General features: G+C 40.8%; 1 protein-coding gene across 2 annotated transcripts in view; it reads left to right on the top strand.

The window, feature by feature from the left end:
- The window catches only part of LOC139406408 (pleckstrin homology domain-containing family A member 7-like), a 170,191-nt gene that overhangs the window by 24,102 nt on the left and 129,318 nt on the right, over positions 1-16,771 (top strand). The window contains exon 1 of one of the 2 annotated variants that reach the window (XM_071148957.1): positions 2,351-2,724. The exons of the other annotated variant lie outside the window; for it this stretch is intronic. Within the exon in view, the coding sequence (XP_071005058.1) occupies positions 2,573-2,724 (152 nt within the window). The 5' untranslated portion in view covers positions 2,351-2,572. Of the gene's footprint in view, positions 1-2,350; positions 2,725-16,771 lie in introns of those variants that run through there. 2 annotated transcript variants of the gene reach the window in all.

Here is a 16,771-nt window from a genome sequence, read left to right as displayed (position 1 = left end):
GATTGTCTTGTTATGGGATTATACAAGACATGTGGGGGTTAAGGCATACACACACACACACACAATAAAAACAGACTGCACTGTTCTAAGGGCATAACTTAACTTCAAGTGGACAGTCAGACCACAGGAGGAGAAGATCATCATTTAGACAACTGAGAGAGCATCCAAAGACAATGAAAAACACATTATATTGGAGAGCGCTCTATGCTATTGTAAAAAACATGAAAACATGCTGTCAGTCAGTCAGTAGCAGTGCTGGCCAGAGCAGACATCTCTAGAGATGTTCTATAAACACAACCTTTGGAAGAAGTCCTCCCTATTAGAATAGGAGATTGGATTGTGAGGATGTTATTACTTCAGCTTGTTATTTCTACACAAGGTTCCCACTCGTACAGCCAGACAAAAGGGATGCAAAGAGCACAAACTCCCAAGGACGAATACTGACAGAACAGGTTGATGGACGTCAAACGAGGGCTATAGGTGACGTCCAGGCCTCCGAGGATGGAATCTCTCTCTCGCTCTTTTTTTTATTTTTCTCTCATTCTTTCTCTCTAGTAGAGAAAGATGTACGCAAACAAACCTTGAAGGGTATATTAAATGAAGACATCACTTGAAAAGAAAAGATAATACCCGCCCACTGTTTTGGGCTCTCTGAGTGGTAATCTAGTTTCCACCAGCTTGGACCTCTGTTGTGCAGTGTGGGATTGTTGTTGGCCACAAGCCTGACCGAGGGGAGAAAGCATAGAATTACTAGAGTGGACAAAGCCCCTCACTCACACCACTTGAATGGAAATACCTTTTCTAGTAATTCCAAAAGGGGCTGCAATTCTACATATTCTGCCATGGTGCTGAGAGAAAATATTGCAATTCTAGGCATAATTAGCATTACTAATTCTGTATTATTTTGCTCAAACATAAAAACAAAATATATCACTCTAAATTCATTGTTTTTGGAATTTAGCAATTATCCCTGACTAATGGACCTACACTACCATTCAAAAGTTTGGGGTTACTTAAATGTCCTTATTTTTGAAAGGAAAGCACTTTTTTTTGTCCATTAAAATAACATTGAATTGATCAGATTATACAGTGTAGACATTGTTAATGTTCTAAATGACTATTGTAGCTGGAAACGGCAGATTTTTTATTATCAGAAACCATCACTCCTGTGTTCCAATGGCACGTTTTTACCTAATCCAAGTTTATCATTTTAAAAGGCTAATTGATCATCAGAAAACCATTTTGCAATTATGCTAGCACAGCTGAAAACTGTTGTTCTTTTAAAGAAGCAATAAAACTGGCCTTCTTTAGACTTGTTGTATCTGGAGCATCAGCATTTTGTGGGTTCGATTACAGGCTCAAAATGGCCAGAAACAAAGAACTTTCTTCTGAAACTTGTCAGTCTATTCTTGCTCTGAGAAATGAAGGCTATTCCATGTGAGAAATTGGCAAGAAACTGAAGATCTCGTACAGCGCTGTGTACTACTCCCTTCACAGAACAGCGCAAACTGGTTCTAACCAGAATAGAAAGAGGAGTGGGAGGCCCCGGTGCACAACTGGGCAAGAGGACAAGTACATTAGAGTGTCAAGTTTGAAAAACAGACGCCTCACAAGTCCTCCACTGGCAGCTTCATTAAATAGTACCGGCAAAACACTAATCTAAATGTCAGCAGTGAAGAGGCGACTCCGGGATGCTGGCTTTTTCATCTGCCGTTTCCAGCTAGTCATTTACAACATTAACAATGTCTACACTGTATTTCTGATCAATTTGATGTTATTTTAATGGACAAATGTGCTTTTCTTTCAAAAACAAGGATTTTTCTAAGTGACCCCAAACTTTTGAACGGTAGTGTATATAAAAAAAATATATAGTTCCTTTATCTTTTCTACATACTTTATATCTGGTTTTAGTAGTTTAAGTTTACACTGAAAACGTTTTACCATCCCGAAAATGTGTATAATTAGATAAAATAATAATAATAGAGTGCCTAAGGATTTCAATGGTCATTTCCCCAATGGTACCCTACTCCCTATTTAGTGCACTACTTTTTACCAGGGCCCATAGGCATATGACTTCTGCTCAACATGATTCTAATAGACAAACAAGAGGGGCTCGTCTTTGCAGTATGGGGGCCCGACCATACAGAACACAGATGGGGAGTGGAGGAGGACACACACAAAGGAGGAATTGAGGAAGAGATGGCGAGAGTTGGCAGATACATTGTGTTGTGGCCCAAACATCTGTCCAGTGTCCACGTTGCACCGTGGGAGACAGTAGGCATTCTGTCAATAGTGCTCGGGTGCAAAAACATTAGCATTCTGAGTTGGAGTGGAGAGAGAGAGAGAAAGGGTGTCATGTGCGCAACACTGGAGAGGAAGGAGACCGAGAGGAAGAAACAGAATATGGAAATAGAGGACAGAAGGAGAGAGCGAAACAAAGGGAGGGAAGACTAACACTGCATGGGACTAAGAGAGGAGGAGAGGAAAAAGAGATGGGACATAGTGACAAGCCAAAACACTACCTGAGCTAGAGGGAGAAATATACAGACTAGCTACAGTTAGTCCTCTGAGGATGGGGACCTGCTTTAGCTCTGACCCCGCAAGAGACTCAGGTCACCAACTGGTTCCCATCAAGCATCTCGCCACATGGCCCAGACGAACCAAGGCTGTCGCTAGCGTAGGAAGTTACATCTCCACAACATGGGATCTGACCTACAACCCCAGGTAAACATTGAATACTTAATACCTACTTAACCTTTTTTTATACGTTCCTTATGTTGGCACCTAATTCATTCTTGCCAAATCCTGACAACACTTTTTTTCATTACCAAATAGAAGAAAACAGACTGAATCACAGGAAGAGAAACGCTGGTTTTTGTTTTCCGTTGCAAAAAATGTTCTTACACATTTTTACGTTGCATGCCCTAATGAACACAACCCAGGAGTTGTGTTAGATAAGTACCTTTTTGTGGTATTGATATTGATCAGCAGCAGCGAGGCTTATAAACTGCTGCATTACAGCTTGTTACATTTGTTTTTTGGTGAAGACGTGTCCCGTGTTGTACATCACCCTATTCAGGACAGCAGTGCGTGTGGCATCTGCATCACACTGTTTTAACCGCTCATATACACATGCCCACACAAACACACACACACACACACACACACACGCAGTCAACCACACACACGCACGTCTACATACAGTCAACCGCGCACATATACTTACACACATACACACCCTAACGGCACCCTCAGAAAGCAAACATTGGATTCATTTGTATTGACTGGAGGCATATGACAGCATTATTAGCACGGTCATCAATTACCCAGTCCCTCTTACCAAAGCCAGCCCATGCAACAGGTGGATAGCCTCTCACTGTAGGAGTCTGACAGGCCATAGACATATATTTGTGTTGACCAAAAACTTGAACATGCAAATCAGTGATGATGACAAGGACCAGATTCCTGTAAAACATCAGAAAGCATTTTCAATTCAAAATGTGATATTCACAAGAAAACCAAAATGCTGTTACTGAACAGAGACAACCCATCACTGCCAAGCTAGTGACAAACACGTCACTGTAGATCGGCGAGCCCCTAGTGGCGACCAAGCTAAATTCTGATGTTTGCGCTAATTTTTAAACTTCGCTTCCACGTACTGTTATTTATTCAGCATCAAACCACGTACTGTTATTTATTCAGCGTCAAACAGGAGGAGGAAATGTGTACTGTTATTTATTCAGCATCAAACAGGAGAAGGAAATGTGTACTGTTATTTATTCAGCATCAAACAGGAAGAGGAAGTGTGTACTGTTATTTATTCAGCATCAAACAGGAAGAGGAAATGTGTACTGATATTTATTCAGCATCAAACCGAAAGAGGAAATGTGTACTGTTATTTATTCAGCATCAAACAGGAGGAGGAAATGTGTACTGATTATTTATTCAGCGTCAAACAGGAGGAGGAAATGTGTACTGTTATTTATTCAGCATCAAACAGGAGGAGGAAATGTGTACTGTTATTTATTCAGCATCAAACAGGAGGAGGAAATGTGTACTGATTATTTATTCAGCGTCAAACAGGAGGAGGAAATGTGTACTGATTATTTATTCAGCATCAAACAGGAAGAGGAAATGTGTACTATTATTTATTCAGCATCAAACAGGAAGAGGAAATGTGTACTATTATTTATTCAGCATCAAACAGGAGGAGGAAATGTTGCCTTTTATTCATTTTTAATTCGGATATAAGAGATGGGAATCGAAGTGGCTATTCAACAAGAGGAAGATTATCTGAGGTTTAATACTTTCCTGTGTGTTATGGCAGTTTTTAATTATTTTAAGTTTAAGTATTGCCTCAGGTTTACTCTGGGCATGCATCACGTGCTATGACTGCTGTCTGTGTGGAATGCTGTCTGACAAAAATGGTGTTTACAAACCTTATTTCTACCAGACCAATCTATGGTTCTCCTTGGAGGACAGCTTAGCGTACAAAGAAAAATAGGTGCCAGATAGACAACTCTCTGAGGGACTGGTCAGCAACATCCCTGGTGCCTGAGCTGGCTCCAGCACCAGAGAAATTCTGAGCTATAGCCTAGCAGATGTGAAATAGCTATGTATTAGTGTGCCAAGTCACATACCCACTGTACGTCCTTAATGTAATAACTAAGGAACCATAACCCAATGTTATCTGCAGGGATGCAAACTAGTCACCTTTCGGAGAATATTCGCCGTTTTGAATCCAAAATAAATGACCTACGTGATTCATGTAGATCCCCTCTGGAAAGAGCGGAATGGCAGTTTGCCAGTTAATTTACAGCAGTGTGTCCTCTGAACGGTAATGAAGAGGTCAAGTAGGTGAGAAGCCTGACCACGGTGACTGGGTGAGAAGGTGATGAAGCGTACTTCATGAGCTGTAACCGAAAAACAACTGGCATTTAGAAAGTTTGAGGTGAGGGAGAAAGTGGGGTGGAACAAATATTATCATAAGGTATCTTGCTAGCTGGATCAAATTCTCCATTAACTAGCCAGAGACATGTTGAGCAACATTAGCCCACCTAACTGATCAAATAATGGAGTTTATGAAAATGAGCTTCCTAATAAAGTACATCAGATGAGTTAACTTTAGTAACTTAACCAATTCACTGGTATAACTGGTATACGACTCCTTGCCGTTCCTCAAGTTATAACGCGTTAGCTGCTTACTGGACCCTGGTCATCTGTGAAATACTAATGAACTAACTACTATCTGTTAAGTAATGTTTTCCCCTTTCGGTATGTGGTTCATTTTCAGAATGAGAGAATTAGGTGAAAATGAGGAGTTGCTTGTTAAACAAGTGGATTCAGGGATCAAGTGTAGCTGGAGCTGGGCCTGGCTTACGCTGGATGCCACTATAGAGGTGAAAGGAGCACCAAACACTTTCCCTCTTTCTCACTTCTTCAATACAGTGGATGAAAAGGGGTATGTCAGGTGTTACTCTCTGCCTGAAAGAGATCCATTATAACAACAAAGGGTATCATGCTCTGCTGGCACATTGTCGAGCAGATGTCCACAGGCAGAAAGTGTACAATGTAATAATGTGCAGTGTAGCCCAAATATATTGTTTTTGTTGTGTTGAACTTGACAGTAACACTTGTGTTAGTGAGGGAGGATTAGACATTTTTTACTCAGTGAATGTTATTTTTTGCACACATGTAGCCTTGTGCACTTGATCGATGTCTGCTATAATGGCCACTATAATAGAGCAAAAATAGAATGTCTGTTTGTTTCATTCTATTTCTACTTTAAGATGTTTTTTCCCCAAGTGTAATATTTAGATGTGTGTGGTCACAAGTGTTCTATTATTATATTATCATGGCTAACTGCAATATTAGTGTATTGTTTTTTTCTCAAGACTTGAGTGTCATTTGTAGTAAAGTCTAGGCAACAAATGACATTGGGTTGCTTTCTTACATTTTTTAGCTGTGAGTTATGTTCACATTATCCACTTTTTATTTTGATCATGTAGATCATATTCTTTGTTTAATTAGTTAAAACCTGCATTTTTCCCCATCAGGGATTTGTTTTGCATGTTTCAGTGCAAAAAAAGTGTCACCTTTTTTAGGCCCTCGCCAGTTTGTGCCCCTGTATCTGTTGTGCTCTGCTGCACACAGACTCACCACCTGGAGCTGCTGTTGACATTGCTGCTTTACAGCAACATGTAGGAGAAACATTAGTCTTCAGGCTCCCGAGTGGCGCAGGGGTCTAAGGCACTGCAGTCCCTGGTTCGAATTGGGAGTCCCATAGGGTGGAGTACAATTGGCCCAGTGTCGTCCGGGGAAAGTCGTTATTGTAAATAAGAATTTGTTCTTAACAGACTTGCCTAGTTTAAATAAAGGTTAAATATTCATTTTTTAAAAACATTTGTAAGATCAATCTGGGCCTTCTCGATGAGAAACAACACACTGAGTACTACAGCATTGGGTTGAATGTCTTAACACTACACTGAGGGAAACAGTGCCTCCTACTGGCCCTCCAACACCACTTCCAGCAGCATACCACTCTGCATCCCACTGCTGGCTTGCCTCTGAAGCTAAGCGGGGTTGGTCCTTGGTCTGTCCCAGGAAGGGAGACCAGATGCTGATGGAAGTGGTGTTGGAGGGCCAGGCGGAGGCATTCTTTCCTCTGGTAAAAACAAATATATCCCAATTCCCCAGAGCAGTGATTGGGGACATTGCCCTGTGTAGGGTGCTTTCTTTCAGATGGGTGTACGGGTGTACTGACTCTCTGGTCTCTAAAGATCCCGTGTCACTTATCATAAGAGTAAGGGTGTTAACCCTGGTGTCCTGGCTAAATTCCCAATTTGACCCTTATAGCATCATGGCTGCCGAATCATCCCCAGCTTGTAATTGGCTGATTGATCTCCCTTCTCTCCCCTCTTACTATTCCTGAGGTCGTTGATGTAAATGAGAATGTGTTCTCAGTCAACTTACCTGGTAAATAAATAATACAAATCAAAAGTACCACAGCATTGGGTTGAATGTCTTATCTTAACACTACACATTGGATTGAATGTCTTATCTTAACACACTACACATTGGATTGAATGTCTTATCTTAACACACTACACATTGGGTTGAATGTCTTATCTTAACACTACACATTGGGTTGAATGTCTTATCTTAACACTACACATTGGGTTGAATGTCTTATCTTAACACTACATATTGGATTGAATGTCTTATCTTAACACTACACATTGGGTTGAATGTCTTATCTTAACACTACACATTGGGTTGAATGTCTTATCTTAACACTACATATTGGATTGAATGTCTTATCTTAACACTACACATTGGATTGAATGTCTTATCTTAACACTACACATTGGGTTGAATGTCTTATCTTAACACTACACATTGGGTTGAATGTCTTATCTTAACACTACACATTGGGTTGAATGTCTTATCTTAACACTACACATTGGATTGAATGTCTTATCTTAACACTACACATTGGGTTGAATGTCTTATCTTAACACTACACATTGGGTTGAATGTCTTATCTTAACACTACACATTGGATTGAATGTCTTATCTTAACACTACACATTGGGTTGAATGTCTTATCTTAACACTACACATTGGGTTGAATGTCTTATCTTAACACTACACATTGGATTGAATGTCTTATCTTAACACTACACATTGGATTGAATGTCTTATCTTAACACAACACATTGGGTTGAATGTCTTATCTTAACACTACATATTGGGTTGAATGTCTTATCTTAACACTACACATTGGGTTGAATGTCTTATCTTAACACAACACATTGGATTGAATGTCTTATCTTAACACTACACATTGGATTGAATGTCTTATCTTAACACTACACATTGGATTGAATGTCTTATCTTAACACTACATATTGGGTTGAATGTCTTATCTTAACACTACATATTGGATTGAATGTCTTATCTTAACACTACATATTGGATTGAATGTCTTATCTTAACACTACACATTGGGTTGAATGTCTTATCTTAACACTACACATTGGATTGAATGTCTTATCTCAGAATAACCTTGTTATTTTTCTTGTTGTTAAAGTAAGAACACTTTCGTCCCGCTACGTGTTTCTCCCGTGGCAGGTTTTCTTGAGGCACCTCTCTCTGTCACTTTAGATCTGTATCGGCTATGGGAGAGTTTATATATTTGGAAACAGTGAATAATTCAGAGGAGGGGATTGAGTTAGTGGTCCCCTAGCTCACGCTATACTGTAAAGATGACTGTGAAGACTAACCATGAAAGACTTGTAATTCATTCATGACCCCCACATGTCTGCCTGGATTGCCAGATGTAACATTGAGTTTGTCACAGGAAATGTTTTTCAGTTTATTCCCAGACAGGCTTTAAACTGGTTACATGTCACATTAGTTCATCAGTTTCCTTTGTATCTCAATATGAATCTCTCACTGTAATCCGCTGTTGTCTCATGTGTGGGATCTGATTGGCTGTTTTCCAATGTTCTTCATGGCCACTGGCATCTGGCACAGAAGAGAGTGACATGGTGCCTGGGAGTTGTGGTGTAGAGAGGAGTTAAGTCATCAAGAGAGTGACTTGGTGCCTGGGAGTTGTGGTGTAGAGAGGAGTTAAGTCATCAAGAGAGTGACTTGGTGCCTGGGAGTTGTGGTGTAGAGAGGAGTTAAGTCATCAAAGTCATTGCGTTGACTCCCACCATTCGTTCATTTTGGTACAGCGTGTCAATTTCTCTTATCAGCTGTTGTCAAACATGAGTCGGAAAAGAAGAGGGAATTCTACAAGATAAAACTAGGATGCAGTTTTCTAATATTTAGAAAAAAGTGTTTTTGTTTAGCTAGAGTTAATCTAACCCGTTTGCAATCCCTTTAGCGTTGCTTGCTGGCTAGCTACAGAGGATAGTTTGCTAGTTAGCTACTGTAGTACTATAGCTACTGCTATATCAGTCTGTCTGTCTCTGTCTATCGGCCAGATCGGCCAGTCTGTCTGTCCCTCTGTCGATCGGCCAGTCTGTCTGTCCCTCTGTCGATCGGCCAGTCTGTCTGTCGATCGGCCAGTCTGTCTGTCAATCGGCCAGTCTGTCTGTCGATCGGCCAGTCTGTCTGTCGATCGGCCAGTCTGTCTGTCGATCGGCCAGTCTGTCTGTCGATCGGCCAGTCTGTCTGTCGATCGGCCAGTCTGTCTGTCGATCGGCCAGTCTGTCTGTCCCTCTGTCGATTGGCCAGTCTGTCTGTCCCTCTGTCGATTGGCCAGTCTGTCTGTCCCTCTGTCGATTGGCCAGTCTGTCTGTCCCTCTGTCGATCGGCCAGTCTGTCAGCCAGACATACAGTGGGACTGTGCAGTAATAGCTATGCTCTGTGTGTTGGGCTAAATTAGGTTAGAGGGAGAGAAAAAATCAGTCCATTAGCAAAGGGCCCACGTTTGTCCTCGTCCTCAGGGTGTATTGTTAGACAGAGAGAGCAGTCGTGTGAGGTAAAACTATACCCAGTGCATTTTGCCCATTCATCCATTGTTGTTGTCTGTTGTTGCTCTTAGTCCTGAGGCCAGGTAAGGGGATATTTTAGTGTGGTAAACAAAAACGGAATAATGGCTACTGCATTTATTTTGTAAGGTTTGTCTATAGATGCAATGCAGAAGAATAGTGTGCAGACCTCTCATATGTCAGAGTTGTGAACATGTAAATTAGGCTATTTATGAATGCATCCTTTCTATGTCCTTTTAGAGGAGATCACATGTGACTTTGATCCTGCCAAGTGGGTAATTTGGCTGTATGAGGAGAAATTTGAAGCAGCCAACCGAGACTTCTTCACTCAGCAGTTCTGCTCACACAAATTACCTGATTAAAAGGCAACTATTGCCCTTTCACTGTAAACGTGGTGACATTTAGAACAAAGGGAGGCTCTGACAAAAAGATCAGGATGTAGAGAATTTGTGAAACCACAGCAATGCAAATTAAAGTTTAGTCCAAATCCCCCTCCAAATTCTCAAGTTGATGCTCTTGGATTTGGGATACTGTGGTTTCGAAAGCCATGTTACAATAGCAACCCAAAATAGGCTAATTGTGCTGTAGCACAGCTTGACTGTTGAGAAGGGAGATTATATCTTCTGGGCGTCGCAGAGGGCTTGTCAAATAAAATCAAGTAGAATTTTATTGGTCGCGTACACATATTTGCAGACGTTATCGCAGGTGCAGCGATTATTTTTTTTAAACTTAAAAAACGTTTTTATTTTAAAAATATATATATTTAACCTTTTATTTAACTAGGCAAGTCAGTTAACAACACATTCTTATTTACAATGACGACTGATTTTTACCTTGTCAGCTTGGGGATTCGATCCAGCAACCTTTTGGTTACTGGCCCAATGCTTTAACCACTAGACTACCTGCTGCCCCAAATGCTTATACTTGTACTTATTTATGAGTATTTGATTGCTGTTAGTGTGGTTTAGTTTCTGCAATAGGGGAAATGATGGAACTTGACTGAACATTTAGAATTTATATTTCTCTCCCTCTCGCTATTTTTCTCTCTTTCATGGGAGGATAATACTTTTATCTCATTTGCTCATGTAACCAAGTGGCTGCTCTTTTGTCTGTTCAACAAAGATCTCTAATTGACATGCACCATTGACATGCATGAGAATGTCATTCATTGTTGAGTTCAGCGACCTCCTTTGACTCATCAATAGCTTCAAACTCCTGACTTGATTGGCGGTGGCAATGGTTTGATCACTTCACTTGAACCTTTGATCAAAACATCCATCTTTTTGGGACATTTCCATAAGCATATTCAGAAACAAACCTGACGTTTGTTATTACTTTCATTTTGGCGTAATGTATTGAGGCACTGTTATTGTTTGTACCCAGGGGACTTTTATTTTGAAAACAATAGTATTTTCAGAGGCACCTACGCATGTCAGGAGAATGTGGAGAAAAAGATGTTGGTGACTGCTTGGCTGGATCTCCTGGTCCAGAGACATTCAACTACAAGTAATAGTTTTCTGTTTTGTTGTTAGTGCCGAACCCACAAGTCCTCCGGTGGAGGTAGTGTTAAATATCTACAACAAGAATTAAGGGTTACAATATGTTTGTATCATTCAGGTCCCAGCAGTCATACATTGTAACATACTTCAGTATGCAAGCCAAGTTACTTAGCCAACTATGTCAGCCAACCAGCTAACAGGTAATATCAGTAAGTTATTTCTTCAGATTTAGCACACAAGGATTGTTGTGTTATATTTGGCATTTGTGACTTATTACTTTTGAGATGGTGAATTTTATTACCATTTCACATGGAATGACCCTGACTTGGAATGACTCAATTCCCTCGTGTATTATAATATTAATCATCACCACCATCAATTGGTTACTTTTTCTGGTAGCCATTATTCACTCTTATCCCAGCACTAGGAGGACTGTATAAACAGCTCATGGGTTAGGGTTAGCCAACTGCTCAGTAGCTTAGCAGAGATTATGGTTATTTTAATATTAAATCTTAAAAAGGCCCCTGAATTCAGCCCCATATAAATTTGATTCAAACATTACTTTGAATCCAATTCCGGGACTAAAACAGAATCCAGGATAACCCATGCTCCCTAAAGGAGTAGAGGAGACAATGTAACGCAGTATACCAGCCTATGGGCGCAGGTCAGAAGTATTGCTCTATATAGTGGATAATAGACCCTGGTCAGAAGTATTGCTCTACAGTGCCTTGCGAAAGTATTCGGCCCCCTTGAACTTTGCGACCTTTTGCCACATTTCAGGCTTCAAACATAAAGATATAAAACTGTATTTTTTTTTGTGAAGAATCAACAACAAGTGGGACACAATCATGAAGTGGAACGACATTTATTGGATATTTCAAACTTTTTTAACAAATCAAAAACTGAAAAATTGGGCGTGCAAAATGATTCAGCCCCATTAAGTTAATACTTTGTAGCGCCACCTTTTGCTGCGATTACAGCTGTAAGTCGCTTGGGGTATGTCTCAGTTTCGCACATCGAGAGACTGACATTTTTTCCCATTCCTCCTTGCAAAACAGCTCGAGCTCAGTGAGGTTGGATGGAGAGCATTTGTGAACAGCAGTTTTCAGTTCTTTCCACAGATTCTCGATTGGATTCAGGTCTGGACTTTGACTTGGCCATTCTAACACCTGGATATGTTTATTTTTGAACCATTCCATTGTAGATTTTGCTTTATGTTTTGGATCATTGTCTTGTTGGAAGACAAATCTCCATCCCAGTCTCAGGTCTTTTGCAGACTCCATCAGGTTTTCTTCCAGAATGGTCCTGTATTTGGCTCCATCCATCTTCCCATCAATTTTAACCATCTTCCCTGTCCCTGCTGAAGAAAAGCAGGCCCAAACCATGATGCTGCCACCACCATGTTTGACAGTGGGGATGGTGTGTTCAGGGTGTTGCTTTTACGCCAAACATAACGTTTTGCATTGTTGCCAAAAAGTTCAATTTTGGTTTCATCTGACCAGAGCACCTTCTTCCACATGTTTGGTGTGTCTCCCAGGTGGCTTGTGGCAAACTTTAAACGACACTTTTTATGGATATCTTTAAGAAATGGCTTTCTTCTTGCCACTCTTCCATAAAGGCCAGATTTGTGCAATATACGACTGATTGTTGTCCAATGGACAGAGTCTCCCACCTCAGCTGTAGATCTCTGCAGTTCATCCAGAGTGATCATGGGCCTCTTGGCTGCATCTCTGATCAGTCTTCTCCTTGTATGAGCTGAAAGTTTAGAGGGACGGCCAGGTCTTGGTAGATTTGCAGTGGTCTGATACTCCTTCCATTTCAATATTATCGCTTGCACAGTGCTCCTTGGGATGTTTAAAGCTTGGGAAATCTTTTTGTATCCAAATCCGGCTTTAAACTTCTTCACAACAGTATCTCGGACCTGCCTGGTGTGTTCCTTGTTCTTCATGATGCTCTCTGCGCTTTTAACGGTCCTCTGAGACTATCACAGTGCAGGTGCATTTATACGGAGACTTGATTACACACAGGTGGATTGTATTTATCATCATTAGTCATTTAGGTCAACATTGGATCATTCAGAGATCCTCACTGAACTTCTGGAGAGAGTTTGCTGCACTGAAAGTAAAGGGGCTGAATAATTTTGCACGCCCAATTTTTCAGTTTTTGATTTGTTAAAAAAGTTAGAAATATCCAATAAATGTCGTTCCACTTCATGATTGTGTCCCACTTGTTGTTGATTCTTCACAAAAAAATACAGTTTTATATCTTTATGTTTGAAGCCTGAAATGTGGCAAAAGGTCGCAAAGTTCAAGGGGGCCGAATACTTTCGCAAGGCACTGTATATAGTGGATAATAGGCCCTGGTCGGAAGTATTGCTCTGTATAGTGGATAATAGGCCCTGGTCAGAAGTATTGCTCTGTATAGTGGATAATAGGCCCTGGTCAGAAGTATTGCTCTGTATAGTGGATAATAGGCCCTGGTCAGAAGTATTGCTCTGTATAGTGGATAATAGGCCCTGGTCAGAAGTATTGCTCTGTATAGTGGATAATAGGCCCTGGTCAGAAGTATTGCTCTGTATAGTGGATAATAAGCCCTGGTCAGAAGTATTGCTCTGTATAGTGGATAGGGTGCCATTTGGGATGCATCCATGTTATTTATTTATTTATTTATTTATTTATTTATTCACGGAGGTAGATCATCTTTAATATTGCAGATTGTAGCTTCCATCAATGTAGTTGTCTAGATCTTTTCCAATCCCCCAGATATTTTGTATTTATTTTTATTTGCTGTATATTTTGAACTGTGCTGTTTCACAAAAATGTACAGAATTCTAAGAATATTACATTAAGAATTATTTTGGATTAGATTTATTTCTGTCCTTCATCTGACATTATGATAAACTCTCCCTGACAAATGATATTCATTAAGTTCAAATGATAACCATCTGACCAGTGTATTGAGGGAGGAATCGATAGTGGTGATAAGTAAATATTTTAATTGTCTAGGTTTCAATGTCTGAGTCCCAAATGGCACCATATTCCCTTCATAGTGCACTATTTATGGCCAGCGCCAATAGGGCTCTGGTAGTGCACTAAATAAAGAATATAGGGCCATTTTGGACACATTCAATGAAAACCTGGAAGGCTAGAGAGAGCAATAGTCTTCTCTTAATTATGGAGATCTAGGAAGTAGGCAGATTTCATGTGTCCGTTTCCTTTCTGATCCAATGCTGCTCCTCGGCTGATTGGTTCGGTTCAGAATACGCTGTAGGAACTTTTGACTTCCTTGCAATTGCCTGACACGCTGGATTTGACTCCACACCTTGGCCTGGATTGAATAGCTAGCGATCCAGTTCTAAAATACAGCTAGCTAGCTTAGCTAACTAGTTAGCTTGCTAGCAATAACATGTTATCGTTAGCCAAGGACCGCATTATAATTTAGCTAGGTAGCATTAGCATGCTAGCTAGTTAGCTAGCCAGACCTGTATAACGGCTTGGTTTTTTAATAGTAGCACCGTGACTACTGAATTAATTGATCACGGTTGCTTTGGTAAGTGGCCAATTGAGAACTTTGTCAAAAACTGATTTGAGTCAGAATTCAGTCAACCAATCTGAATGATGCAATCTGTTTCATCATTCATTGGCTGAACCACAACCAAAGGCAATTGGCCCAGAGACAATGGAAGGAAACTAATTTCAAACTCTCCCACAGCAAGTGCGCTGACAATCCCTACATTGTAATGTCAACATTGCATTGTGGCTTGACACTTTAAAGCATTCTGATTATGATAAGGGCAATTTATGGGTGTAGTTTTATGCCAAGTCTCAGTTTTACATTTCCCCCACTCTGGTTAAGGTTGAGATTGGGGCATGGGGAGCTGATCTTAGATGTCTATCTACTAGTGGAAACTTACCGCCAGAGAGTTTTGGGGGATTTTTTTATTGTCATGTCATCCTGCTGTACTCAAGTTGCAACGGACATGAGAGATGGATGGGTGCTGGGCCTCAGGGCACCGCTGCAAAAAGACGAGATGCAGCTGAGGTGTATTAATAGTAGAGCTGTGTGTGTGTGTGTGGTCTGAAGAAGTGTCTGGATCAGTAGACTCTTGGGGAGAAGAGAGTATGTCTGTGCACTCGTGTTGTCACAATACCAGTATCACGATACCAGGAGGTAAGGAAGCAAATGAAACAAAACATGAAGCGGCCTAAATGTCTTGAGGAAAACAGTCCTAATGTTGGAAAAAAACAGCCTTATGTTGTCACCCAGAGCCACGTGTTTATTTTTCAAGCTATAGCACATCATCTTTAACAGAAGTAGGTTTTTAGGACCGAAGAGTTAGGACCAAAGTTTAGTCTGCTTTGTGTTTTCCTTTTTGCCAAGGAAAATCTGGTATCGTTGTGTCACGACACTGGCATCGTGACATTACTGTGTGCGCACACACACACTTTCAGCCATGAACATAGTGAAGTAACTAATTGAAGGTCACACGGAAGACTTTTTACCAAACTAAAATAAGATATTGTACTCAATGACATCCATCTTATTGTACCTTTTATCAGTCACTGTGCTATTTGTTTGCCCTGTATCCTGTGTAACACATAACGTGAGTCTGCAAAAGGTGCTGTTGAAGTCCTAGTCTCAGGAGAGTTGGAGAAGGAATGGCATGGAGAAAGGAACAGGAGATTGTGAAGGAGAGAGAGGAAGGGCACCTGAAGCTTACTACAAGCTCTACGCAGACGCAACATTCGGAGTGTTGCAATGACATTTTTCCTCACACAACAGGGGACTCCTTGTAATTAGCGGCAGCCATCGCCATATTTTTTACTACCTGAAAATTGACACGCCGTATTATTCCTCCCGCAGCCGTGGAGGCAGTGTTGTCGCTTGGTTACTTGATCTGATATAAAGGCTATTCATCAAGTAGCCTATTTTGCATTGATAATCAAATATAATCTCAGCGACTGTTCAAACAGAAAAACAAACAAGAATCCACCTAAATAGGTATTTTGATTTAGAAGTAATAACTAGTTATTACAGGCTATTGTGAAATGGAACCTGCTGTAGCCAACTAGCTATCCAGGTGCTTTTCCTCGTCATGAACAAAACATGATGACGTACAATTTTTAGCTGATATGGGAATGAATACACAAGCAGCATATCAAACTGGGATAATGTTTGAGTTTTCACCGGCAAGTAGAATAATATTTGCCAGGGCATATTTTTATTTTATTTTTATAAATCTGATTATTTCCCATGGAGATGTGGGAAGCTAAAGGCTAGCTAGCTTGATATGTTTTTAGCCAGGCTGCCAGTTAGCTACTACCAGCAAGGGAAGATGACTCTTAGTTTCACAAAATATAAATAAAAACAGTTACTATTGCACTGTTGTGAGTAGGAATGGGACCGGAGAGGATGTCATGTTACTAAAAGGTGTCAGCTACACCAAAAATCCTGGCGAGGGGTTAAGGTGAGGGGAGAATAGGGTAGGGGATAATGTGAGGGGAGAATAGGGTAGTGTAGGGGAGAATAGGGGAGGGGAGAAGGTGAGGGGAGGGGAGAAGGGCAGCTGTGGGAGACTGATAAGCAGAGTCAGAGGCCTCGTCAAACTGGCCCATCACACCCACTGACATGATGATTCAATCCAGCCCCCAGTGTGTGTGGGTGGGTGTGTGTGCGCCTGTGGACATTTATTTTTGTGTGAGAGAAACCGTGCATGTGCCTGCATGTATTTTTTTCCCTCTTATTTCTTTGCGTGGGCAGAGCAAGAGC

This window comes from Oncorhynchus clarkii, chromosome 4 (genome assembly GCF_045791955.1).
Source record: "Oncorhynchus clarkii lewisi isolate Uvic-CL-2024 chromosome 4, UVic_Ocla_1.0, whole genome shotgun sequence".
NCBI classification, from domain to species: Eukaryota; Metazoa; Chordata; class Actinopteri; order Salmoniformes; family Salmonidae; genus Oncorhynchus; species Oncorhynchus clarkii.
This window is presented reverse-complemented; position numbering and strand designations above follow the sequence as displayed.